Source organism: Malurus melanocephalus, unplaced genomic scaffold, assembly GCF_030028575.1.
Source record: "Malurus melanocephalus ecotype Western Australia unplaced genomic scaffold, MMel_1.1 scaffold_7, whole genome shotgun sequence".
NCBI classification, from domain to species: domain Eukaryota; kingdom Metazoa; phylum Chordata; class Aves; order Passeriformes; family Maluridae; genus Malurus; species Malurus melanocephalus.
Window position 1 is genome coordinate 3,767,049 of NW_026623239.1, and position 25,945 is coordinate 3,792,993.

The 25,945-nt window shown below is 38.1% G+C and overlaps 2 protein-coding genes across 3 annotated transcripts in view; both read right to left on the minus strand.

Annotated features, from left to right (window-relative positions):
* Positions 1 to 351: 351 nt before the first annotated feature.
* Positions 352 to 18,229, minus strand: LOC130577380 (transient receptor potential cation channel subfamily M member 6-like). 2 transcript variants are annotated; one of them, XM_057372687.1, is made up of 9 exons: positions 17,543 to 18,229; positions 15,755 to 15,805; positions 12,315 to 12,380; positions 9,618 to 9,904; positions 9,287 to 9,369; positions 8,561 to 8,766; positions 6,646 to 6,697; positions 4,633 to 4,739; positions 352 to 3,777 (listed from the first exon to the last, which is right to left on the minus strand). In XM_057372687.1, the coding sequence occupies exons 3-9, from the start codon at positions 12,358 to 12,360 to the stop codon at positions 3,656 to 3,658; spliced, it is 903 nt and encodes a 300-aa protein (XP_057228670.1). In that variant the 5' UTR covers positions 12,361 to 12,380; positions 15,755 to 15,805; positions 17,543 to 18,229; the 3' UTR covers positions 352 to 3,655. The 2 variants fall into 2 exon arrangements, with proteins under 2 accessions (XP_057228670.1, XP_057228662.1); XM_057372679.1 differs by lacking the exon at positions 17,543 to 18,229 and having other exon boundaries at positions 15,755 to 16,446.
* The window catches only part of LOC130577362 (transient receptor potential cation channel subfamily M member 6-like), a 74,251-nt gene continuing 64,772 nt past the window's right edge, over positions 16,467 to 25,945 (minus strand). The window contains exons 28-33 of the mRNA XM_057372652.1: positions 24,459 to 25,576; positions 23,647 to 23,759; positions 22,783 to 22,909; positions 21,810 to 21,907; positions 19,109 to 19,167; positions 16,467 to 17,568 (exon numbers count right to left, since the gene is read on the minus strand). Of these exons, the coding sequence (XP_057228635.1) occupies positions 17,442 to 17,568; positions 19,109 to 19,167; positions 21,810 to 21,907; positions 22,783 to 22,909; positions 23,647 to 23,759; positions 24,459 to 25,576 (1,642 nt within the window). The 3' untranslated portion in view covers positions 16,467 to 17,441. The remainder of the gene's footprint in view (positions 17,569 to 19,108; positions 19,168 to 21,809; positions 21,908 to 22,782; positions 22,910 to 23,646; positions 23,760 to 24,458; positions 25,577 to 25,945) is intronic.

Consider the following 25,945-nt stretch of genomic DNA (forward strand, 5'->3'; position numbering starts at 1 on the left):
ATTAGGAGGCATCAGCCTCCTAATAACAGAAAATAGATATAAGAGGTAGCAGATTTGACAATGAAGTCAATGGAGTGCATTGATGTCAGCTCCTTGTTTACACTAGTGGCTAGTGTAAACAGTTTTCACTGAACTGTTTATTAGAACTAAAATTACAGTAAAAAGTAAGACTGTCATATTAAGGCAATAGTATTAATTATTCTAAAATCTGCAGCAGTGATTTGATTTGCTAAATACCAAGTTATCTCAGAATTGAGCTTGCATCTCAATGAAAAAAAAAAAATCCAGACTTTACTGAATAAATTATATTTATATATAATAAATAGTAAGTAAATAAATTATGTACTTTCTTCTTCTATAAATAAATTTTGACTCATGAGATAGGTGTAGAAGTATTCTTGCTGTAAGTATATTGACTACAAGAACAGAAACTAATGCTACTACAGAAATAAACAAAAGAGGAGCTGGAAACCACATGATAAATGTAGAACAGGTGTTTATTACTTTGAGATTAAAAACAAAAATAACTGCATTATTCTCTGCATGTTGCTTTCACTTTTTTCCCTTAGTGCTCAGAAACATGTTATTTCATTTTGCACCTATCAAGAACAGACACATTGTGAAAGTGTTTCTTTATTCTGAAAATCTATGAAATAGATTGACAAAACTACAACAAATACAAATCCATTTCTAGAAAATACATGTGCAATATCCCTTTTGATTTTATAACAATAGAACYCAATGAATAACCCCATATACACCACACTATGAATAAAAGAAAAAAGAAAAGCCACCCTGAGTATGAGGTTTATAATTTGTGCATATTTTTCATATGTTCAAGCTACATCTCCAGTGAAGCAGGTGCCAAAAAACATTTTGCTGTGGATAATCCCAACTGAATTGCTTAGTAATCTTCTTTTAAATTCATATTAAAATGTGAGCTTATAAACACTCTGGTGGGTTTTTTGTTTTGTTCTTTCAAAACTTTACTCTCTGACTTACTTGAACAAAGTAAACAGGTATTTTTTTTCCAGAACCTACCAGAAATATAAAAGAAATCCCCATACATGCTTTTCAGCATAAAAAAGTGTTGAAGGTAATAATCAGAAAACCCTATGGTTTGGTTTGACATACAAGATTTCCTCTTCCACACTAGCTGTGGTCAGCATTTAGAAATCAAAAGACAATTCAAAGAATGCACAGAATTTGTAGTAAGAAAGACATCAAGAAGTCAAAAGAAATTTAAAAAAAATTCAAGTTATTTTCATTCTAATTTATTACTGAATTTTCAAAAAGGAGGGGAGAAAGATTTTTAACCAAATACTGAAATTTACAGTTTGGTGAAATGTGAATCAGCCCTCCCAGAAAATGCAGTAAGAAAGTGAGACATAATTTATCAGCCAGCAGAATTACTGGATGTTTTTGACTTAGTATCTCCACGCACAGGAAAATATAAAGGACAAAAATATACAATGAAACAATTTGAAATGCCTCCTTTTCTTGTCTCATCCACTTAATACGCCATGCTGAACAAAATTAAATAGCTACCATATTAAATAAACTACATGTTAACACACACTAGTATCTTGCAAGGATCCCCAGTTTCAGTGGAAAGTAGTATGTGCCTTGACAGATACTGACAAGAAGGAATGAGATGAATCTACACTGAGCTAGCTGCACATTGTGAGAATTCTCACAAGTATTGCTACAAATGCAGGAGCCACCCACTCCTGCAGGGAACAGGACCRTTGTCAAGAAAATATGGTTTGTGCATATCTTCAAAACTTGTAAGGAAATGAAAGGCCCAGCCTGGTGTAGAGTTTATTATTTGTGCATAATATATAAGTGTGTTCTGGATTTATGGCAACATTTGAGGAGAACAATACCATCAGGGCAGGAGTTACATTGTCTTCGATTTTAAAGACATATTAGTGTGTCATTTGACTTAACAGAATTTAAGGGCATACTAATAGTTAGAGATTCTTTAGGGCAAGGTCTTCTTTAAAGTGTATATGTATTCATGTAAGCACATGTCTCCCTAAAGTCAGATTTTAAAATGATAAACACAGGAAGCAAAGTAACTACCTTGCAGACAAATGGACCAAAATTCATCTTCAGTCTGCAGAGATGCAATTAAACTCTCTTTCACAGACAAGCTAAGTTTCCTGATATATTGACTTGCTCCCAAAAAAAAAAGTCAAAGCAAATTATGTATTTGGAAAAGTATAATAAGAAAAAATGGGGGGGGGGGGTTCTATAAAAATTGTTTTTTAAGAATGAAAAACCCAAGAGGAACCTCTTCTGAATGCTCTCAGAAACTGAAAATATCCCAGCTAAAAATTGTGTAGATGATTGCTTCAATGACTGTTTACAATGCTGATTACTTCCACATCRGTATCATAATCAATATAAAAACTGGTAACATGTAACTTCCAAATCCTATATGTATATGTAGACACTTACTAAATGTACCAAATTAATCACAGATCATAATAAGAAGCCCCCTTACACATTAACATTTACTATCAGCTGTAACGGAAATACAATTTTGTTTTCTATTCAAGTATAACATTTTCTAATGACTGACATTTGAACATTAGGGTTTTTTTAGTCAACCAAGGTATAAAGAAGTTTAAAAGCTTAGTGTGATCTGTAATACAAGTTTTGTTAGAAATATTTCTGCTGAACTTGTTTTCAATATTTACAAAAATTATATTGCACAGATAGATTGATTTTTCTGTTCTCTGAACTTCAGCTGTAATCAGAGAGCATCAGTACAAACAAATGTGGATGCTGCAAAATGTGATTGCACCATTGTTAGACAACAGTTCTATGTTCAGCCTGACATCGACAAGTTAAATACCAAATGGAATATACTTATACTATTCTTTTCTAAAATCTTTCTTCCAATTTCAACTTTAAAGCATTCAGAATCTAAAATATTATAAAGAAAGGCAAGTCCTAAAAGTCCAATGATGTTCTTTGTTTGTGTTAAAGACCACAGAATAATCAACTTTATCAACTCAAAATGAGAAAAATTTATGCTTGTGTGTCCAATAATCTGCTGCCTTACTGTACAATTTTTTTCATACATGAAAAGGATTCAAGGAGAAGTTCCTAGAAATTTTTTCAATCTGTCATGACTATTATTTAAATCACAAATTTATYACTCATACATTCTTAGTTTGTCTCTGCACCAAAATCAATAATAAAGAAAAAGTAGAGAGGCTTCTGGAGAGCCTTCTATGCCCAAGAAAAAGTGAGCACTGGGCTGAGTGGGCTCTGACTGAAAATGAATGATTGGCACATGTGCATACATTCATTTACTTACTAAAGAGCAGAAAGAAACAAAAATTACTATCACTTGGAAATAAAGCAGTTTGGAACCATGATCCACATTAAAAAAAAAAAAGAAAAGGCACTGATGGGTCAGTTCATCCAGCTAAGGGGTGACCTGCTCCTGGCAATTCATTGATCTGAACAAGAGCAAGGAAGGGGAGTATATAAAGCTAAWTTTTTTCATTCCTTGTCTATAGGGTCTAGGCAAGGGCAGATGGGTGCTGCACTCCATCACCTGTACTTAGGAATTTTGAGCAGACCCTTGGCAGTGATAAGGGGCAGGCTTTCATGCCTGCAAACACATGGGCTCTCTGCTTCACAGCTGTGTATCACACTCCGAAGGCTCATCAGTATCATCAGCTTCTCTGGAGCTCGTTTCCATCTCTATTTTGAAAGCTGGACCGACAGTTTCCAATGTGTAATCGCTTCTTCTCAAATCTGTGGCAAGAAAAATTCAACAATGCAGCCAAGTAAATGTTGTAAAGAACAAACATCTCGAGCAGTGTTCAACCCAATAACTGATGGCAGTTTGTCTGATGTTTCCAGGAGGAAGAAAATCTGGAACAAGGAGGTTGGGAGCCCTTGGAGGTTGGGGGACTCAGTGGTGTGAGCCCWTAGGAATGAACCGTCCCTGATTTTCCCCTCTACTATCTCCAGCTGCYGCAGACAAAAATAATCAAACCCAGTAAGACTGAAGTTTCAGAATCAAGCAGCAATTATTACTCTATGTAGGCAATGAAGGGAAGGAGCTTTCTCTAMTGAAGAAAAAATGGTAGCTGAAAAGCCACCCAGAAAGCAATCTATTTTGGCTTTCAGTCCTTCAAATCTGCCACACATCAAACAGAAGCACATTCTACCAAATATAACACAAACAATAGGCAATCCAAGTAAGCATAAACAGGACCAGGAAACCTCCAGTGAATTTTCCCCCAGTTAATGCATTGCAAATTTTCTATTCTTAYGCTTTCTTATTCTAAAAACGATTGGAGATGCTATCTGTAGTGATGATCCTGGAAAAACTAGATACCRTTTATCAAAGAAAGGGAAACAATCCCTTGGGAAGAAGTTTTCATGCTGAATGCCAACATCAGGGCAATGAGCTCCCATCCTTACATGGATGGTAGGCAAAAGAGCAGTATCCTCATATCTGCCTTTACACAGAAAGACTATGCCTACCAGAATCTATTAGATCAATGGTATTTTATTTATTGTCTTTGTAGCACACCTAGGCCTTTACTTTGTTGCACTTAGAAAGTTATGCATGGATTAAAAATTAATCTTTACTTTGCATACCAGGAAGTTTCAGCTTTCTGCAGCAAGAATTACAACGATGCTTTGCAATGAAGTTTCTTATTGCATCTTCTCCTAGGTTTGCKGGTCCAAATACCATCTTTCCAGACCTAAAAGAAATATTCTTAAAAAATCAATGAATCTAAACTAAAGGAATTACAGTGAGCAGAGGAAGATTATGACTTTTTTTTTTAAATCAGAGTTAGCCCTTCTTATCAAGACAATCAAAGGTTAATATACATTACAAATTTCTTAGATATGGGACAAGAAAACTGTCAGTTCCAGTAAAATATTAGCCTACAYGCACCCCACACTACTTTTCTTTTTCTCTTAAAGGGAGTCAGGACAGAGCCAGCAGTTCTTACTAAACTGCTCAAAGGAAATYTGGGCACAGTGACATTTTGATGACATAGGCCATTATCTGCAAGCTTCTGCTGCAGCCACCGCTCATTTCCGTCAAGCAAGTAGTTTGGTTCCAGTTTTGATGGTGGGCATGTGAGAACAAACCAGAGCTAGCAAGGATTTATTTCCACCTCAATTAAAACCAGAAAGACAAAAGCTAGCAGAACCCTAGTCACAACAATATGCAGCACAGAAAAATGTATAATCAAATTTCATTARTCACGACAAAATTATTTAATGCCAAAAACAATACAGAAGGACATTCATAAAAATAAACTTCAAAATAATGTAGATAAATATTATCCCTGTTTTAAAGTGGGTGAGMTGAGTTGCTGTGTGAGCTACTTTGGTCAGTGCCTGTCCACTCTTTACAACAATAACTCTTACAGTTTATGCTACCACTGATACAAAAAATCTCCTTGAGCAATAGTTAATCAGAATTTTATGTATCTGTACCAATCTGCACCTTAAAAATATTTGCTAAAATCTAGTGAACAGCTACATGACTGACCACTCTGCATCTCTAACTTGAGMTATCTGCTTCTGTCATGAACCTGTTGCCTACTTAGGGCAAAGACTTTGTCACCGTGAAGTGCTCAGCACATTTTTGCTCTCATGTCTTTGTTGTTTCCAGAATAAATACTACATGGCCAATACACCTACAGTCATAATTAAACATTAATGCAGTTATTTATTACTTACTTTGTCAAATATTAATAATGGTCCTAGAACTAAGAACTTGCTTACAAAATTAACTTTTTCTGAGTTGCAAGCAAGTCATCTGTTATTTCTACAGTTAATTTCCCTTTGTATTACATTAGACTATTCACACTTGTACCTTCCTCCCTTGCAAACATGACACTTCCATCAAATGACATGAGCTGAGCAAGGGACAGCCAAGGTGAGCACCAGACAGGGCAGGGGCAGGGATGCCAGGGCAGATCTGGAGAGATATGTGGGTTTAGGAAGAACACCTTGTAGGAGAGCAGCCCTCAACACCACTGYTTCTGCTCTTGCTACAGGAAATCCCATCCAACAGCAAGGTCCCAGAATGGGAGAACAGCCATGGTTCTGATTCTGAAATTTGATTCAAAGGCAGACTGCTATTTCWGTGTGTTTAGTCTGTCCAGTTTTTGTAAGTTTCCACTCATTATTTACCATCTCCCTATCACATCTCTGGGCCTGTATCATCTGCATGCTTAAATGCAACAGAAAACCTCTCAGAGAGGTTAAAGAGCCAGAGGCCCTCTCTTCAACCTCTTAAGCCATTGTGGTCCCACATGCTCCATGAAACAATCAGGGAAACTAGGCTGCCACATCCACATCCTTTGGTACAACTTTGTGAAGAGACTGCTCCCAGCACACCAGCGCAGACTCTCCCCACCTTTCACACACCTCCCACCACATGTTGAGAACTGGGACACCTGGAATCCTCCAAAACACGGGAGAGGATGTAACCTCTCCCTCCACTGGCACCACACTTTCATTTAACCCAAATCCCATGTGGAAGAATTATCAAACCTACCCCACAAAACATTCAAAAAAAATCCTAAAAATACAGAGTGCTGGCAGAATGTCTGAAATGAGTGATAATTTAAACATAAAGAAACCTACTTTTTGTCTTCAGGTTTAATCACAGATGGATCTGTAAGGTTTTCCCCAACACCTGCAACAAATAAGCATTGTGTGAGTTACAAAGGAAGGTAGTCATGATTTCATAAGCTAATACTTAACAAAATAGATAATTAATCATTTTCTTGGTACATTCTAAAGTGGCATAGTTACAGTGGTTATGTGCTAGAATGAAAATGTTATGAGTATAAAAATCTGTTAAATATTGGCAGTATAGCTCTTATTACTATTCTGACTTCAGTTTCTTTGTGGCTTATTTAYATGTAGATGGAAGGTATATGCAAATGCAATAAATATTATATTGAAGCTCAACCAATTAAAAAAAATATGACCAACCAAAATACTGTTATTTTACTTGGAGTAAAGCTACTAATCAGATATGAATCTTACAAATATCAGTAGACCCATTTTCGGACACACATTCTGTTCAAGGTAAGACACATAAGAAGCCAAAACTTAATCACGTGCAAATATTTGGCCCTATTATCCCTTTGTCCATTTGGGTGGCCAAGGAAGCATATTAAATAAATAATTACATTTTGGTAACCGAATGCTGATACCTATGTTGCAGTTTTCACCAAATTATACCACCTTTTCTAATATCTGATGAAGTTGCTGTGCTTTTACCCTAATAAAAAATATGATCATGTGATATTCAATTATTTTTTATTTCAACATGGCAACAAAATAAATAGYCTCGAAACAGCATAATGTGACTGAAATATCCCCAAATGGCAACATTCTGCAATGTAGGCCATTTCAGTTGATGTAAATTAGGCAAAATGTGGTGTATAAATATGTGTGTATGTGGAGATGGCCCTGATAGTAAATTGTGATGTAGATTCATCCTAGCAGAACTCCATGGGGAGCAGTCTTTGCGTTTTTCCTCAGTTCCACACTAGAGCATTAAAGATAAACACAAGGCCAAGACTAGAGCTGATCTCAGTTTATTTGAGATCAAACCTGAGGTTTACATAGATGTTTACATTCTCCATTTTTGAGCCAACACAGTTGTTCTTGAACTGTGAGAGCTGTATAATAATCCCAAACAAATGTCATAGAAATTCTAATAGGCAATGGCAAAGAGACAYTCTTTCTGTTCCCTTTTTTTATGTGCAGCTAAAGCCAGTCAAGGCAAGGATGGAATTATAGCTTATTTTGCATAATAAGTATGTGTTTTTGTAATTTACAGCTTCTGGATGCTGTAAAATGTAAATATGTTAAGTCTCTGGCTACTCATAGACTTTTCCCTTGACAGAAATGAAAAGCAAAAGTGTTTATACTGTTTGATGGGTGATGTTCATCTGAACATTGTCAACTGTTTCATCYCCTCAAAATATGCCACCTTCCCACTTACATATGTACAGTAAAATGATCACATGTTCTTTGAAGGASTCACCAGACTTTGTGAATAGCATTCAGGCTTACAATTTACTTAAACTGCATACAGATTTAATAATATGAACAATAAAAAAACATGCAGATAGCAGTTCACACTCTTTTGACAGATTTACATGCACATTAAATGTGCATATATACATGAGTTCACTTGAATCTTTGCATTATTTATATATGTTATGAAAAATAAAAATACTTTGACCATGGAGTGGCTTTGTTGGAGCTGGATGAARTGTTCCTGCAGTTTATCTAACTGCTCTTTTAGTCCTTCAGCCTGGAGGCATTTGAAACAATACTATTTCCCATTCCACCTACATTAATCTCGACAGTTTCAATGGTTTCTTGTTTATTGGGATCACATGGCAGAAATCCAGAGGTTTCTTGAGCTTTGCACTTTCTCACGTAGGTGAGAATTTGGCCCATTCCTCAGTACTAAACTCTCTTTTGAGGTAATTGCTTTTCATCTGGTTTCAAACAGCAGTCCTATGCTGGCAGTCACCTTGCAAATCCAGGACCAGGAGCTCCCCACGGGTGTAGACRTAGGTCCAGTGGGAGAAGGCCAGCATCAGCTCTTCCAGCAAGCTGATGGGAGTGATCTCATCTCCGTTGTTGTTGTTGTATTTCCGAAATTCACCAGTCATGTACTTCTCGATGGTCAGCCACTGSTTTGCTGAATGGCAGTAGATAAGGAAAACTTCCAGGAACCTGCAGATACAAATTCWGTGTATCAGGAGCTGGCAAGGCCATTAGCATCATCACAGTCAGCAAAAGGCAAGATGCAGAGCAAGTATACCAAAAAGGAGGTCATCTTTTAGGTGGAGCATTTTGAACCACAGTAGGTACCATATGGTAGAGAGAACAAAGWCTTTATTGGTATGGTAACTCTCAAAACAAAGTACCTGATCAGAAAGCATAGTTTATGAACAAACAACATAATCTGATTTACACGAGCCCACTGTAAMAATGAGCTACAACTAACTGCTCTATGTTAACTGTATGAAAGGCAAACCTTGCTTAAGTCTAAGGAGCAGAATGTTTACTTTGCCACCACATGTAGCTATAAAAACAAACTTCAGAGCTGCCTACYTTTCCTCTTACAAGTTCATTAACTGTCCTTAGACATTATTATTATTAGCAATGCATTATCGTTGCAACCCACAATGGAAAAGAAGGCAATAAAAAAGAAACTTCTTTCACCTACTACTTAAAGGCACTGAAAATTTACCTTGGAGTATAGGGAATAGTATGAGGCTTCACTTGGTTGAAGGTATAGATTAACTTCTGGGCTACCCTTTGCTGTTGAATCTCCTGAAAAAAAAAAAAAAAAAAAAAAAAAAAAGATAATGTTATAAGCACCATTTCCATGAAGTTAAAAAACCAAGCAAACATGTGCACACACCCCCGATTATCCATTTGGGAAATCACATATTTCTCAAAACCATTTTTCTTTCTGAAGGATAACACCAAGCCACGTGTCAGCCTTGTTGAAGATGCTAACAAGTAAGCAGTATAACATCACCCCAGGCCAATCAGAGTGCCTTCAGGTCTGAACTCACCCTCAGACAGAGATGTAACACTGTGCCATGGTGAAAGATCTTTTGCCAGGTTTGAACCACCTCTGGCAGGAATGACTTCACGATGAACACTTGTCCCAACTTTAACACATCACTCTCAGACCAAGTACAAATGACCTTCATGGCCCTCCGCAGGCCCCCATCCATCTCCTCCTGCGACAAGACTTGGATCATTGCAGTCGTGCCACACTGGGACCAGGAAGACATGCTCTTATCAAGAGTCATGGGAGAGCTTTCTTCTAGCTGATAGACTGTCACTTCCTCTCCAGCTTAAACAGAAGGAAGTTTGGTTAGCAAAATCATGTTTGCAGAAACAGGAGAGAACAGCATTTTAATYTGGTGTCTTTAAATAATATACCACTTTACACATCTTTCCAAGCCACACTTTTTTAAAGAAGACCCCTTTTATCATAACAGTTCATCTGCCTGAAAACTTCCCCAGCCAAACTTACACTACTTGGTACAGTTGTTTTCCTATTATGATAATAAGGAGTCCAAAGAGCATGTGTTAAGGCTCTGAACAAAGATGAATTTAAGACCTCCTGAACACTTCCACACAAACAAAACTCGCTGATATCCTAGTCTAAAGCACTCATTTAAAAGTAAATATTTTTAAAAGGTTACCATTTTAATCTCCAGGGTATGAACTCTAAATATCTTGAGTGTAATTCCCTCTCTTTATGTGCTTATGTGGAAAGGGAATTTTTGATAAAACTGAAGTTAATCATCATCTATGGAATACTCGCAATATTTTCTTTTTAACTTCGTGTTTCACAAAGTAAATCCCAAAAAACAACAAAGACATAATCAAACCTGCAGGAGCAGAGCATCTGAATTCAAATATTAATTTAAAAAGAATAGTTAAAATGATGGCTAAAAATAAACGTAGGGGGGAAATCATAATATTCAGGAAACACTTTGTAACAGTTTTTTACTATAAGGTTAAAGGYATTTAATTTTGTAGTTGGTACAAGATTGACAGTAGTCAAGAGTGCCACCTTTTGCTGCAGACAGAGAGCTGAGCTGTTTCAAAACTGGYGATTTGGCTGTGACATGATAAGCCAGGGAAATTAGATTGAAAAGGACATTTCTAGGAGAACAAGCTAAAGCAAATTATCAGGACACTTAGAGTTTTGGTATTTTAAACTAATATTAGATTTTTTTTTCTAGAAATTCCAATGTTATTTGCAATGATGAAATGTTTAAGTTGTTYTGCTCCTGCTAGTAGAACCTAGCAAGCTTTGACTCAGTTGCTCTCTGTATCCTCCTGTAGAGTTGTAGCAGCTTTCCTCTCTTGTAGAAGAATCAACAACACTTTTCTGTTACCACCATTTGTAAACTACAGAAAAGTGGACTGATTTTTTAAATCTGGCTTTTCTTACTGCAACTCACATTATTTGTAACATTAATTCATAAGAATTACTGGCCAGTGTAATAAGGTAACTATATTGCCACAATGGCAAAGASTGTCATAAGCGATCACAAACTGGATTCAGACAAGCAGATTTCCTTCCCACTCTTGAGGTTGCTTTTTACCAATTAGCAAATATGCAGATGCTGTTGTATGCAGCAATTTATGCTCATTTTAATTTAAAATAAAACAACTGGACATGTCAGGGAATTACACAAAATACACTCACTTGAATAAAGATAGTATAACTAGACACAGTTTTAGATCTTACATTAAATCTTCATTTTATTATCTTTTGACAGTTTAATACCTAGAAAGGATCTCTTGGGAGCTTTGAAGATTAGAATGCTCAATATGCCCATAGCTGTATTAATTATCTACAGCAATCAGGTCACAAGAAATCCCATGGTGCTGCAAATACCAGCTATTAGCTGCTGTGAAACAAAACATTCTGCCCATTGAGAAGGCAACACCCAGATATCGAGCCTAGAGGCAGAGCTTCTGCTGCTATAAGCCAATACTGCACACTGATTTCAGAACCCMTCCCAACAATTTGTGGATTATTCCCCACCACTCTTCATTTACAGCACATTTTCCTTGGCACTAAAGACACTCAAAGTTTTCTGTGCCAGGTACAGGAAGATTGTTGTTTAAATCACTATTCAGTTTTCATCTTGATGGTACATCCTACACAGAGATTTACATGTGTGCCTGTGTTTCGGTCTGTGTGTGTGAAAGAGAAACAAAGAGAATGAGGTGATGAAGGTTAGGGGGAAACTTTTGGCTGTCTTCATCTATCTTAATGATAGATACATAAAAGATGGAGTTAGACTCATTTCTGCGGTCAACAGCAGTCATGTGAAGGCTGACAGATATAAGCTACAGCAGGGGAAACCCCAACAAATACAGAGGTTTCCCTGTATTCACTATACATGGAATATCCRTGTTCCACACACTAGATTCACAAACAAATCAATCAAACATGGCTGCCCAACGAAAATGAGGAATCTCCATTTACAGACAAAATCAAAATGCAATTGGACAAGGCCTCAGCAATCCAATATGAATTGACCACTGAGGGAGCTGGACAAGATGACCTCCAAAAGCCCCTAAACTACTGCACAACTACAATTCTATCTCGTWTTGTCTCTTTCAGAAAAGAATAATTGTGGAAATAAATCCAAGGAAATTTCTCAAACATGGTCTTTACAAGATAATGCAGCAACGATTTATAAAGCAAAACAAATAAAAAATGAATTGGTACTCACCAAAGAGCTGGACTGGTGTGAATGGTATGGTCTGAGCAAGTCTCATTAAGTTGTTTCTTTCAACAGCTGCAAAGAACACAGATTTCACTGCTAGACTGAGCAAACAAGCTGGCTGAGTTTCAAAAACACTTGGCAGCACTTGACTGTAATTACAAATCCAGGGAGGAGGCAGCAGTGTGATACTGGGTCACATCTGATCACTGCCCCTTTTACCACACAGCAACCCCCTTTGCACACTTTTTTGTTTTAGGAATTGTGTTCCCCAATTTAGTGCTCCCAATTTAGTGTTTCCACTGAAACTCATCAAACCATGTGTTCACTTGTCCTGCTGTCTCTGTCCTTCCCCCTGTTGGGGCTGGAGAGGAGAACTGGAGGCTCAACAGAGCAAGGGTTGAGATGAGAAAAGTTTACTGGAAACAGCAATGAGATATGGAAATGAACAGTAACAACAACAGCAGTAACAACCAATGACAAAGGGTACAAAAAATGAACATTGGCAAGGAAAGCCCCTGACAATAGACAAGAACACACCACGTCCACATGGAAGGGACCCTTCCTCCCCAGAAAAGGCCCCTTTCCCCCAGCCTTGGCAATGACCTGAGGCGGCAGAGAACAACCTCTGGGTCCTACGAGGCCCCCTGATGACTTCTGCAAATAATTAACCCTGTCCTAGCCAGAAACAGCACAAAAAGATACCAGAAACTCACTTAGCATTAAAGGTTTACATCTGCAATAACAACCCAGAGTCCAAATTCAATCAGTTACTCCTACACAAGCTTCAACAGGCTCCAGTCTCTTCCACAGGATTAACTTCAACCTAATTTATAGTGACAGCTGACAGTCCAGCTTTCCTTTAGACATTTCAGAAGTCAATATACCCTTGGAAATGGAGATAAATTCTTCACTTTTCCTCTTTTAAGAAACCAAACACAGCCCAAACACAATGACTGCCTCGGGCCTCAGCTGTACCACTTGTCCATTTAGGGGCAGGTTAGATGTAAACATCTGTAAAACTCTGGAGATGTGCATTCCAAAAGAGCGACTTCTCAGTGGAGATGAGTGAAGACTGACTGGTGACAAAGACACAGATTTTTCAAAACCAACCAACCAAAACCAATCCCCCAAACAACCCGAAGGAAATGCAGGAAGCAAACCGCTTTAGTAAGGCACTTCTTGATACCCAGAAGCCATGAGATTATGTTTAGACTCCATTTTTCCACTCAGACAAATTCCATTTGATTGATTCAATGGTCTGCAAAAGCAAACTGGAGAAGGAAGCCTCCCACACTTTTGGTGAATAAATAATGAAACAATTTTAGTCAGTAGAGGATTAAAGAGTTGTGGCAGACTGGCACTGTAGAAAAGACTGCTGCTCTTTTTCCTATTCATGAATTTCCTTTTTCCAAAGAAACAGCCTCTCTGGAAAACCTGTTGCACACCTTCTGCTATCCCCTTATTCTCATCTTTTCACAAAGGCTGCTGCTGCATCGAGCTCCTGGCACCCCCAGTGCAGCAGCACTCACACTGTGCTGGTGGGATGCCTTGACCCCACCTGCCTGAGTTGTCTGTCTTGTCAGGCTTAGAAGCTCCAGGAGATTTACCGACGGGAAATCCAAACTTCCCCTGACCAATGTGGTGTTTCTTCATTCGGGCTCCTTGCCAAAATACATCAGTAGCATTATTATATCTCCCTAAATGGCAAGTTATTCCTTAGGCAAGCACCTTCACAACTTCAGAGAGTCAACCAAATATTTATGGATTTGCCCTCACAAACAGTGACTGAGTTTCCAGGAGTGGGGAGAGAGGGGTAAAGTAAGCACAAAGAAGGAAAGACTAGAACTAAGAGACAAATCAAATGCTGCAGTTCTGACTGTCTAATTTCCCTATTCAATGGTTGCAGACAAAACCAGCATCCCAAGCAGAGAGTGAACCACAACAGAGCTGTGTTTCTCAGAAGAGTATCAGAAAAGCCGAGGTGACAAACTCTGGACCTTATGGAACTTAAGGAATTTGGACATCATCTACCCTTCTTCTAAGATTACTTCTTTAGCAGGATTTAGAGATTATTTAGTCCAGAAGGGCAAAGCAAAGGGGATCCATGACACATCCACCCCATGATTTGGGGTCCTCATTTGAGAAGATCTGCACTTCATACTCCAGTTCAAGGTTCTTTTACTTATACCAAATTCAACAGGCATTGGTTACTAGGTCTAAACAGTTTTGGAGCATGGACTGAAACTCAAGGCCTTCCTTTGGTGCTGCATTAAGAGCACGCTTTGATGATGAAATCAGTACATAACCGGAAGGATGAGAGCAGAGGAGCTGCTAAATATTTACTGTGCCATCCATCAGACCCTGCCAGCAGTTCTTCTAGAACTTTGAGAAGACATGTAGCATGGGCTTGTGCCAGCTACCAAATTTGGGATGAAGATCTAGTTCTTTTGGGTGCACAGAGAGGCAGAATTATATTTGCTTTCTCAAGATGATAGCAAGAACAACACATATGCAATATATGGTGCAGAACCGAACCTAGTGCCCATTTTTTGGGCCTCGTTGGTTAAATTCTAATCCAATCTTCCTGAGGAAAGAAAACCTACACTGAAAACCTCACAAAACATTTGTTGACTCATAAGGGAAACCACTTTCACCCATGCTAAAAAGTCCTACTCATCTCAAACAGCRTGCCTGACAAATAACAAATCAATCCCTGCAACAATGCCACAATGCCGGAGCAATTACGTCTGTACAGTTGATTACAAGCCRAAATGTGTTATTCCCAGTGAAAACCGTGTACATTTTGAACTTGAGAAGGCTGCGGATACGCCTGTTTTTTCCCAGCCCCGCCTGTAATGGGGCCAGGTCCCGTGGGCAATGGTGACATCTACTGGCAATCTCTGCTCTATTCTTCTCCTGGAAAAACTGGCATCCCGGCCTTACGGGGAAACCTGGGCGCATTCAGCTCAGGAAAAGGCAGGATGCAGGCAATTAGAATTCAAAGTGTTTATGCCCTGCCAGATTTTCCAGCGTTCATAGGTAATTAAGTAGTACAGGTCCAGTTAACTGAAGAAAAGTGTCCCAGAAAGTAGAAAGGAGGGTTTGGGAGCTGTAAGGGGAGTGACAGCTATAAACAAAGGAGCACCTCTTCTGCCCCCACAGGAATCTCACCTGGATTCATGGTTTCTACTGATATTTTGGAAGTGATTACCCACTTTCTGTTCTGGCTTTGCCATAAATTCCCAGAATKAAGCAATTATCAGTAAGAAAATGATTAATCATTCTCTCATTGAAGTGTTCGGCATGAATTAGTGCAGAACCTTTTCAGCAGTGAGCAGATGTGCAACTCCTCAAAACAAAAATCACAGTGGATGGCAAGGGAAGAACTAATGTTCTTTTTAATTTCTTTTAATTTGTCAGCTGTCATTCTGGTGCCTCCTGCTTACCTGAGTAGTGAAGATGCAGATCTTGCGATGTTTTCAAGCAGGAAAAGGTATCTAAAATAATGTTTGAACAATAATTGTATTAGTTATTATAGCAGACACAAATGTAGGATTTTTTTAATTCCTTCCATCCCAGAGCTTGTCTCAAAACAGATTAATCAGAATTGCTGGCTCAGCATTCTAAAGAGGAGAATTACTAATGGGCTTTAATTACATTGCAATGCACTACGTATTGGCAAGTTCCAGTCATCAAAGCAGTAGAGCCAGATGACTTATTTAGCAAGGAAATGGTGGAGAAAATGTGATATTAACCTCAAGGACATGTTAAGCCAGTCACCTCYCTGGGATACCAAAAGCATTTTGCTACCCAGCATGCTCCATGCCTTCCCAAAGGCAGGAGTTTCCSAACTCCATCCTCAGCCACTACGCATTCAATTAACCACATTATTRCACCAAAGTTGTAATAATACTGCCCCATTAATCTACAGCATCTAACTTGCGGCTAAGAGATGAGCAGACAAACATTTTCTGTGCCTATATATTTAGGAGAATCAAATTTCATCCAAAAATCTTTTTTTTATAAAAAGTATTTTTACTGCAACCAAGATTAATGAACATGTTTTCATTAACTAGATGAAATAATTTTGTTCTGGTGGAAAACCATCCTTCAAAATGCCAGATTGCAGAATATATATATGTGTATATATATATATATATACACATATACATATATATGTACAAATACTGTACTACTATTAATTTTTTTAGAATGAGATGATCAAAACAATGTTCATCAAAAATTTTTAATTTAACACTTCTCTTCTTGATGTTTTCCATTTGCTTTTACTCCCCTATCTAGTGAAAGAGATCTTATATGAAAACATCTATGGATATCGGGGAAGGCTCAGCATTTTTACTCCCCCTAGTGATTCAAAGTCCCTTGTGTTTTCTTTCTTGCTGKATCCATCTAGTTTTGAAGCATTTCGCATGTTGCAAAAAAACGCAGTCCATGGAAAGGGGCCTTTTGACAAGGGGAAAAGTGGATTTTAAGCAAAACAGTGCAGCAATGTGCTTCAGCACTGCAGTGTTTTGTGCACAGATGAGCCCAGAGGGAGCAGCACCTGGAGTGGAGACGAGACCAGGAGCAACTCCTTCCTGTGCCACAGCTGATCTCAAGAGGAGACAGGTGTCCAGCTAAGAGTTGTGCCAGGAAAACTGAGAGATAGACTAAAAAAAATACCAGTGAAGGTTACCAACGCTCCCCTTTTGAGGAGCAAAGTCCTTCCTCACCAAACGTTGAATTTCCTCACTGGACATTCCATAATAAATTGAGTTCTTCACAGCTTTCAGAATTTCAGGTAAACAACACAAACAGCAATGACACAAAATTGGAACTTGAAAAGTCAAGTATATATTAAAAATCTTATATCACAAKCTACAATGAGGCATACACCCTGGTTTAACTCAGGAAATCCCTTAGACTGTCAGGGATCAAAGCAGTAGAATCTTAAAGAGTTTCTTRCTGCTGAAAGGACAACACTACTGAGCAGATTAGAGTAAAAAATAGATTATTTCCCTTTRGGATTATGAAGTCATTATGAGAAAAACATGTTCTCTTACAAAAATCTTTCACTTTAAAGTACAAATTAGTTACGAACATGTGAAATAATACCGGCACTAKAGTCCTCAACTACAATAAATTAAATTCCTTTTGGATTTTGTACTTCAGAATTGTCAGAGTGAGATTTGCAGATGGCAATTGAAATGAGTGACAAGCAATAAAAAACTTACTGTCAGTTTCCTCTGGAGTCCTCAATCTGTTTAAAAGAAAATATTTGATATTTCAATGTGACATTTCTGTCATCAAGCTAACATTGGTACACGTGGATCATGTGCAAAGACATGTGACTCAGCAATCATAAAGCAAAATAATCCTCAGTGCAACTTTGTTCAGCGCAATAAACAGCAAATAATCTTCAGGTACTGAAGAAGAATTTTCTGCATGATTCTTTCCCTGCTTTATGTTGAGTTGCTCTTGAGCCTGCCTGCTGTTCATCTTTTACACTGCAATAACTGTCAATTACAGACCCTTTCAATCACATACACAACTGTTCATTTTTTAATCAGTGCTGAGATATGTTAACAACTACTTATGTCATTACCATTGCTTGTACAAAAATATGCTTTTTAATTTGATGTTTCTTTGGATTAACAAGTCTGGTTGCAAAAAGACTCCTGCATCAACATTAACATTAAAGCAGTCCTTATTACAGAATGCATAAGATATAATTCACCTCACAGACCTGAGATACTCCATCAAAGACAACAGACTGCATGACAGACTCTGCCACTCAGCAGCTTTTATTTTCTGAAGAAAAATATGCAGTTTGCCTACTGCCTATAAATTATGGAGTGTAAAAAAAAWATAATAAAATAAAAACCATCCTAAAAAAACCCCAAACCATAACAATGGCAGAACACCCAGCCAACAGAATGGGTTCTATACAGAATGCATAGAACTCCCAAAAACACAGTAACATTTTCCTCCTCTCCCCATGATGAAGTCACATGAGATGCAATGGTTTTCTAGTATCTTTTACATACTACCTGAGCAGTGTTACAAAAAAAAAAGAGAGAAATAGAAGGAATTTATGAAAATAAGAAAGAAGTACAGACAACACTGCACATAGCAAAAAATTACTGATATAATCAAGCTTGTAAAGAAAAATTRAAAATCCACAGAAAAATGGAAACCACTTGTGAAACCAGTATACTTTCACTAAATGTAATCAAAGCTTAATAACTTCTGAAAATGCATGAGGAAAACGAAGCTAAATATTTCATAAATGTGTAACTCAACACAAAAAAGATAAATCAGTGAATGAGAGAAGTTTTCAGGAGCTGCTAGCATTGTAATTGCTAAATACATAAAGCATGCAATTGCACAGCAAAAGCAAATACAACTTTTAATGCTGACTAGATCAGAGAAAATGTCTAATTAAAGATTCTGTGGTTACAGAACTACAGAATCACTGCAGAATCATAGAATTATTRAGGTTGGAAAAGACCATGTAAATCATCAAGTCCAACTCTCATCTTAGTGACTGAATTAGAAAATTCAATTATTGTTAAAGTTAGAAAGGGTGTCTATTCCACCTAAAATCACACACTTTATTTAAATGGATCTGCTTTATCTCCATTAATAAGACTTCATTGAAAGAAACTGAAAGTGAATTGCCTTAACTCTTGATTTCACATGGATTTCTCATCCTGAGTATATTTCAGAAGTGAAGTGGAAAGCTGCAGACATTTCTTTCTGAAAACACGTGATGAGTATAATATACTAAAAATACATACGAGGAATTCCTGTTTGGATTACTTTTCTTGGTGTTTCCAAATACRCTATAACTCAAATCCTAAAAAAAGAGAGATACTTTTACTGGTAAAATACGCACATCTTTATCATATACACACTGCACAGCTCAAGAACGTACAATCTTGAAAACACCTCTTAATGTGCTGATTGCTAACATGAACAATGACCCCGACAGGCAGGTGAGTCACAGCACTAAAGTACCTGCACTAAATTGGAACTGATTTGCTCACATTGCAATKTTCCACGTTGTCTCCAAACACGTGAATGAAATACCACCTAGAACTCAATGAACTCACAAAGCTTGTTAAAGGTCTTACAACCTGCACAGGATTAGAGAACTTCCTTTATGCTGGAAAATTCCAGTGCAGGGATAGGCTTTACAGTTGTTGAAAATAAACTCACTCAAACCCCCTGGAACAGAAGAGGGTAACAAGCTGGGCAGCTTTCCAGGGATATTTGGACCACACATTTTCCAGGTCTTATATTTAAAGAAATACTGAAATAATCTTTTAAACTCTGAGCCATGTTAGGAAAAAAAAAATGAACCAGCCGGGTCCTCTAATGTGGTAGTAAGAAATGTAATTACTCTTCTGAATAGTAGTCAGGCAGATTTCGATCCTCAAAAGAAACATACACCCCCACCAAAACCAAACCAAACCAAACCAAAAACCTAGCCCAACATGCAAAAAAACCAAAAAACCAACAAACCCCCCCCCCAAAAAAAAAAACCACAAAAAACAAAAACAACAACAACAAAAAAAAACCAAAACAAAAATTCAACAAACAAACAAGAAACAAAAGCTAAAGGACAACTAAGTTTAATGATGAATCAACTGAAATTCAACTTTTAATTTAACCTGAAATAGAACTGACTCCTATATTTTTTTAAATTTCTCTCACATAATTGACTTGTAATTTTTTTAAAATTTCTCTCATAYTGAACTTGTAGATTGCTTTGAAGATGAAAAAACCTTAAACAAAACCTTCCTACACACCTCCTTGCTTTGCTCCCTGCTACCTATCAGGAGGGATTTCTGAACCATTAGTATGCCATGAATGAGGAGTTTCACTTTGAGAAAGATACATATCTTTAAAATACCCTACAAGTGGAACACTTGGATGCCGCAACTTTTTTACTTCTCAGTGATAAATACAAACTTTCATAGTACAGAGRGGACTTAGGGAGAGGCACAACAAATCGGTGGATACTGGAGACTGTATCTTGGAAGAATAAATAATTTGAAGACAGTGTTCTGGAAGCGACTGGTTTCAGCCTAAATCCAATACTGCTATTAATCAGTGGAAGTTTTTTTAGAATTTTAAAAATCTCACACTGAAGTTTTATTCAAAAATATCTTAATAGAGGTTTTGAAGCAGYGAATTACTTCATTCCCTCACAAAGTTTTCCTGATTTTACCTTTATTTTGCCTGTCTGATCCTGTGTTTCACATTTCAAAGATTTTTTTATTTAGAAGCTAGGTTTTACAGAATACAAAATCAGTAAATTTATTTCTATTTCTCTGTCTCATCACTTTTTCATACAAAACCACAACATTTTRAAAATTCACATTAAAGCTTTTGTCCCTGGTATTTGGGATTCAATTTTTACAGCACTCAGAATGGCATAACKGAAATCATTAGGTTCATTTTTATTCCTAAAATAAATACAAAACAAGCAAACAAAAAAAAATCCCAAACCCAATGAAATAAAGCAAACAAACTAACAAAAAAAACCCACAAAAAATCCACCAAAAATCTCACAAAAAACATCTGCCCCAAACATTTTCAGTGAAAATAGATTTATCTTTGCGAGATCTCCATTTTAATAATCAAAAGTGCTATAAGTAAAACCATCAAGGAAGAATGCCTTGGTACTGTTGAAAAGAAAGAGGAAAGGATCTTTTCATATTTCCTTTTCTTAATTTATACTTTGTTAATTTCCTCTCATTTAATTTCCTTTCATATCTCTGAGATAACCCAACAAAGTTTAATGAATGGTACATTTTTTTCCATTAGCCATACCACCTCTTCTATTAGCTACATTTAGTTTTAAGACAGATAATAGTTTCCACAATCCAGATTCCTGCTCAAGTCTTCAGGAAATATAAATTGGTCTAGCTCCATCAAATTCCAGGGGCTTATGTTGGTTCACTTGGGAAAAAGGCCTTTAGATTACAGAGCTGCAGATTTATTCTGGTAAATAATAAAATATGGCATTTATAAGCCAATGGTTAAGGAATCTATGATCTGCAATTATTATGAATATTTAACTACCCTTTGCAAGAAAWAGCTATATGATGAAGTGAGCGGCGTGTAGCTAACTTTCCAAAATTTGCTTCTAATCCGTTCTGCTCACAAGCTCAAGACCAATCTGTGYGCTCCCACATTGCCTGATTGAACGTCAACACACGTCATTTATGACTAAATTAATGTTCAGAACCACTGTAAGATTCAATAATATAATATCCTATTTCAATAATCTAAGTAGAGTGTTAGCAGCTGTTAAATTATTCACTGGCTTCCACACATACACGGTGCCAGCAAACAACAAAACTTCTCATCTCTCACAGAGGTGTGGCATGACAAAGAAACTCTCTTGGTAAATCCAGGGATGACTGTAGAGCTACTCTGGGCTCAGCCCAGCCAAAATTGGGGATTAGGATGTGCAATCCTAGGTCTTACCTCTCGAGAATGCCTCAGGTAATCACAGAACGGTATGGTGTGCCTACTGATGTCTTGATTTTTGGTTTTCTGGTGCTTGTAATGGAGCCGTTCCAAACCTGGCCAAAAGAGCAGCTGTCAGCCATTTCCAGAGTGGGAAGGAGCAGCTCTGTCACTGTAAACTAAGCAGCTGTGCAGTATTATAAAATAAACACCTCTGTACCATATTGTCCCAGCAAGTGTGTAATAGGATACAAACACAATGACAGACTTTGATAGGGTTAAAACAGGCTATTTCCATTCTTTTTCAGCAGACTTGGGGGCACAGCCCTCCTCAGACCAAGTGGTCCTGAGTCACAGCATTCCCTGGTACTTCTCTCAGCAGCTGGCAGGATGAAATCTGTGACCCACATCACAGCAAAGCTGAAAGATGAGACCAATAATGCACAGACTTCTGAGAATGAAAGAGATGGAGAATCACTAAATTAAGAGCAAGAATGTAATTCCTTTTCACTGCAAAAGAGACCATACAGAATTAATTTCTTCACTTAGARGATGTGTTTCTGAGCAATGAGAAATGAATAATGCAGGCAGAGGATCTGCCAGCAGATACAGTACCACAGCACTCCTGTGAGTGTAAATGTTCTAAGAAATCATGAGTTTATTTTTTGCAACTAGCCAGGATGTTTAGACGTGTCACTTTGGAATTTACTTCAGGAGAGGAGACAAAGGCATCATTCTCCTTGTCCATACTTGCTCCTGAGTATTAGCACTCTGCTATCTCCCATGCAAGACAGGCAGTGGTCCCAGAAAGATTCAGCTCACCTTCCATCCAACCTATGGCTCTTCAATTTTTCAAGACATGCATGCCTGGAAACTAAGTTTAGTTTTATGGAAATTATGCCAACAGATGAAAATGGTGAATGACATTTTGATTTTTTGTATTTTATTTACTGCTTATTTTTAAAAGCACTGTTTGCAACATGTAACATACTTAGCTGACTGAAATTAGACACRGTGAGCCAATTCTTGCTGTGTTTCTCTTGCTCATCCCAGACACTGATCTCTGCCGGCTCTGAGCTCACTTGAGTGTTCTGGGGACAATCATCCACTCTAATCACCTGGCAAGAAACAGACAAAGCAATACTTAATTTTCACAATGATTAGGGTCTCCACAGTTTCTCTGACAGCRTCTGACATGGCCTTTTAGAGCATCACCAAAATGCCAATGACTGAATGCCGTCCCAGCTGAGAATTTTCCCATTTTTGTTGCAAGCTGCAGAAGATATGTTGCTTTTGTCTAGTAAGTACCACTGATGAAAAGCCTCACACTAACTGAAGGTATCTGAACTTTGAGATCTAGTACCTTYAGATATATTAAATTTCAAAGTACAAGTCTAAGATCCTTTGCTGACCTGAGTACCTTATGTAAACAAACCAGTCCTCAGCATTCATCTCTTTTAAGAGTGATAATTCTTTCCAAATAACAAAGACCCTAAAAATTTCTTTATAGCTCTAGAAATAGACACTTATTTATTAGCACACAGACACAGTTGCCAAAGTTGCCCCATACAGGTCACATATTCAATATGCTTTCTGCAAAGTGCAAAATGTGCTAAATGTTTGATGGGTTCTGAAAAAGTCTATGGGARTCCTGCTGGATGACAGCAAGGTCAAACCAGAAATCCCACACATTCACAAAAAGGGAAATCAAACAAAGCTACACACACACGAGATGCCCCAATTGTGTGCAGCATTTTCGATGTATACATTTTCAATTAAGCCACACTGCAGAACAACTCGTAAGAAACGAAAAATACAATTTTGAGATGCACGATTCTCTTGCATATGCCCATACCGGCACCTGAAGAGGTTTTTGATTCCTCTTTCCTCTCCCAGACTTTCTGTCTCTGTTTTGCTGTTTTGCTTTTGTTGCCTCACTGTGGTGTAGCTCACTGGATCCTAAAGATTCTGCAGGAAAGAGTCAAAAAACACCTTTAAGCTACAGAGCTTCTGTTTACTAAAAGAAAATCTGATAGGACTGAGAACTGAAGATGTCTAAAGCAATCTGAGAAATATGGATAACATCCAAACAGAGGACTCAAGTAGTTCAGTGCAAAGATGTACACACCACACAGGATATAAAAAACCAAATATTATCCATAATTTCATACTACTTATAATTACAACAAATCTGACGTATTTTAGCTCTTGATAAGCAAATTTGATGGTGGACAGGAAGGTATTTAAACTGTCTACAGAAATCTATGCCTTTTCATTCCCAATGTACCCATCTGTGACACTGCTGATATATCTCCAGGGGATCGTGTAATATATTAAGGTTCCTTCAACTCTTTCGTTGCAACCCAGGGCATGAGACTTCCTCAGAGTGAGCACAATCCTTCTGTCACCTGTCTGTGTAGTCATGAGGACATCCCATGAAACAGGGCAAATAAGGGTAGCTGACATATAGACGTGTTGCAGCTTGGATACCAAGCACCCTTCAGATATTCTCAACAGCCAGACCCACCCAAAGGAAGAGAAAGAGGAACTCTGGATTCTCTACTGCTATCCACCACTGCATCTAATACCTCCTTAGGGGCAAATGAAACATCTTTGTAATGACTTGGACTCCAGTAAAAGATACTGTACAGGTTTAAAGTTTACCACCTATAGCCTTGCAGGTTTTCCCTGATTGCTGTTTCTTGGGGGATGGTAAGCTGTTGCTTCTGCAGAAACTCCAGTCCCTCCAGAGTGGGCTGATCCAGAAGGAGATGCTTCGTTTCAGTCTGTTCTGAGAGATGCTGCTGCTGTGACTCGACTTGTCGGAGTTGTAGGAGAAGGACTTYGAGCCACTTAACTGGACATGCCTGGGAGGAGTATTCTGGAAATTGTTGTCCCTGTCACAGGAGGAAGGTATGTACAGGGCTTTCTTCTTGGAATCTGAGATGAAAATTCCTTTTTCATCGCCTTCAGAGAATCCCCAGTTCACATAACCACCTTCTGTTTCTTCCCTGCCATCACAGGGGGATGCTGCACTTTCTTCAATACCCAGTGACAGCTGGAGACCAAGAGGATGAGCATTGATCTTTTCTGGTGGCAAATGAACAACAAAGTCTCTCTGGCTCCACTGAAAACCTTCTGGCTCCTTTCCAAGGAGGTTGATGCTCGGCAAGCTTTGCTGAACCACAATGCTACTCTGCAAGTCATTTCTGAATGCCTCATCCTTGTACTGGGCAGAAGTGTCCAAAAAGGACCAGTTTAAGGTGACATCCTCAGAAAAAGACCCTCCCTGATGGTCAGGGGGCATCAAAAACTGCCCATACCTAGGAGATGACTTAGTCTCRGAGGATACTCCTGAAGTGAGTGTGTCTGTTTCCATTTCCACCTGTCGACAGCTGTCCTCTACCACCTTGTTCCTCTCAGAGCTYAGGGGTTTGCATTCTGATGGTGACTGAGTCCGCACCAAGCTCCGTAAGAGGGAGGGTGGCATGCTGTAATAGTGGTACTTCTTGTCACACAAGCACTCCAGGCTGCTCAGAGTCTTGGAATAGAATGCATTGCTCCAGCTGTGGGGCAGCTTCCGACAGGGTTGGTGTTTTCTGTCAGCCAGTAAGGCTTCTTCCACCTTCAAGGTGTCCACAGCTGAAAGCACTTTCAGGATGTCCACGGTCAATGCAGACAGGTCTTGCAAATGTCCTAGCTGGCTATCCAGGGAGAAYAAAGACTCCTTGATATAAAATACCTTCTCATGCACTTCTTTAAGTTGTTGAAACATCTCTTCCACTCTAGAGAAAAGAAGAAAACGTAATTTAAAGACCCCAAAACATAGATGTTTACATGTTTGCAAGATGATGAAAGAACCATTAACAYATTTCAAGAAGTCATTGTTTTCAAAAGGGCTTTTTTTTTCTTTTTYAATGGTGACTTTCTTTCCTATAAATATCCATATTTGACAACAGTCAGCCAACTGCCAGTGGGTTTCTGAAGGAAGCAGATTTTTTGCTCAAAGAGTACCTATTTTAAAAACTGCTTTTTTCCTACTAATACCCATTTATTGTCATAGCTTTACTAAACCGTGGATGGCAGGGTACACGGGCTGTTGCTGCAAATGAAATATACTGCTTGTCAGCTGGATGTCCTGCATTTTACATTTC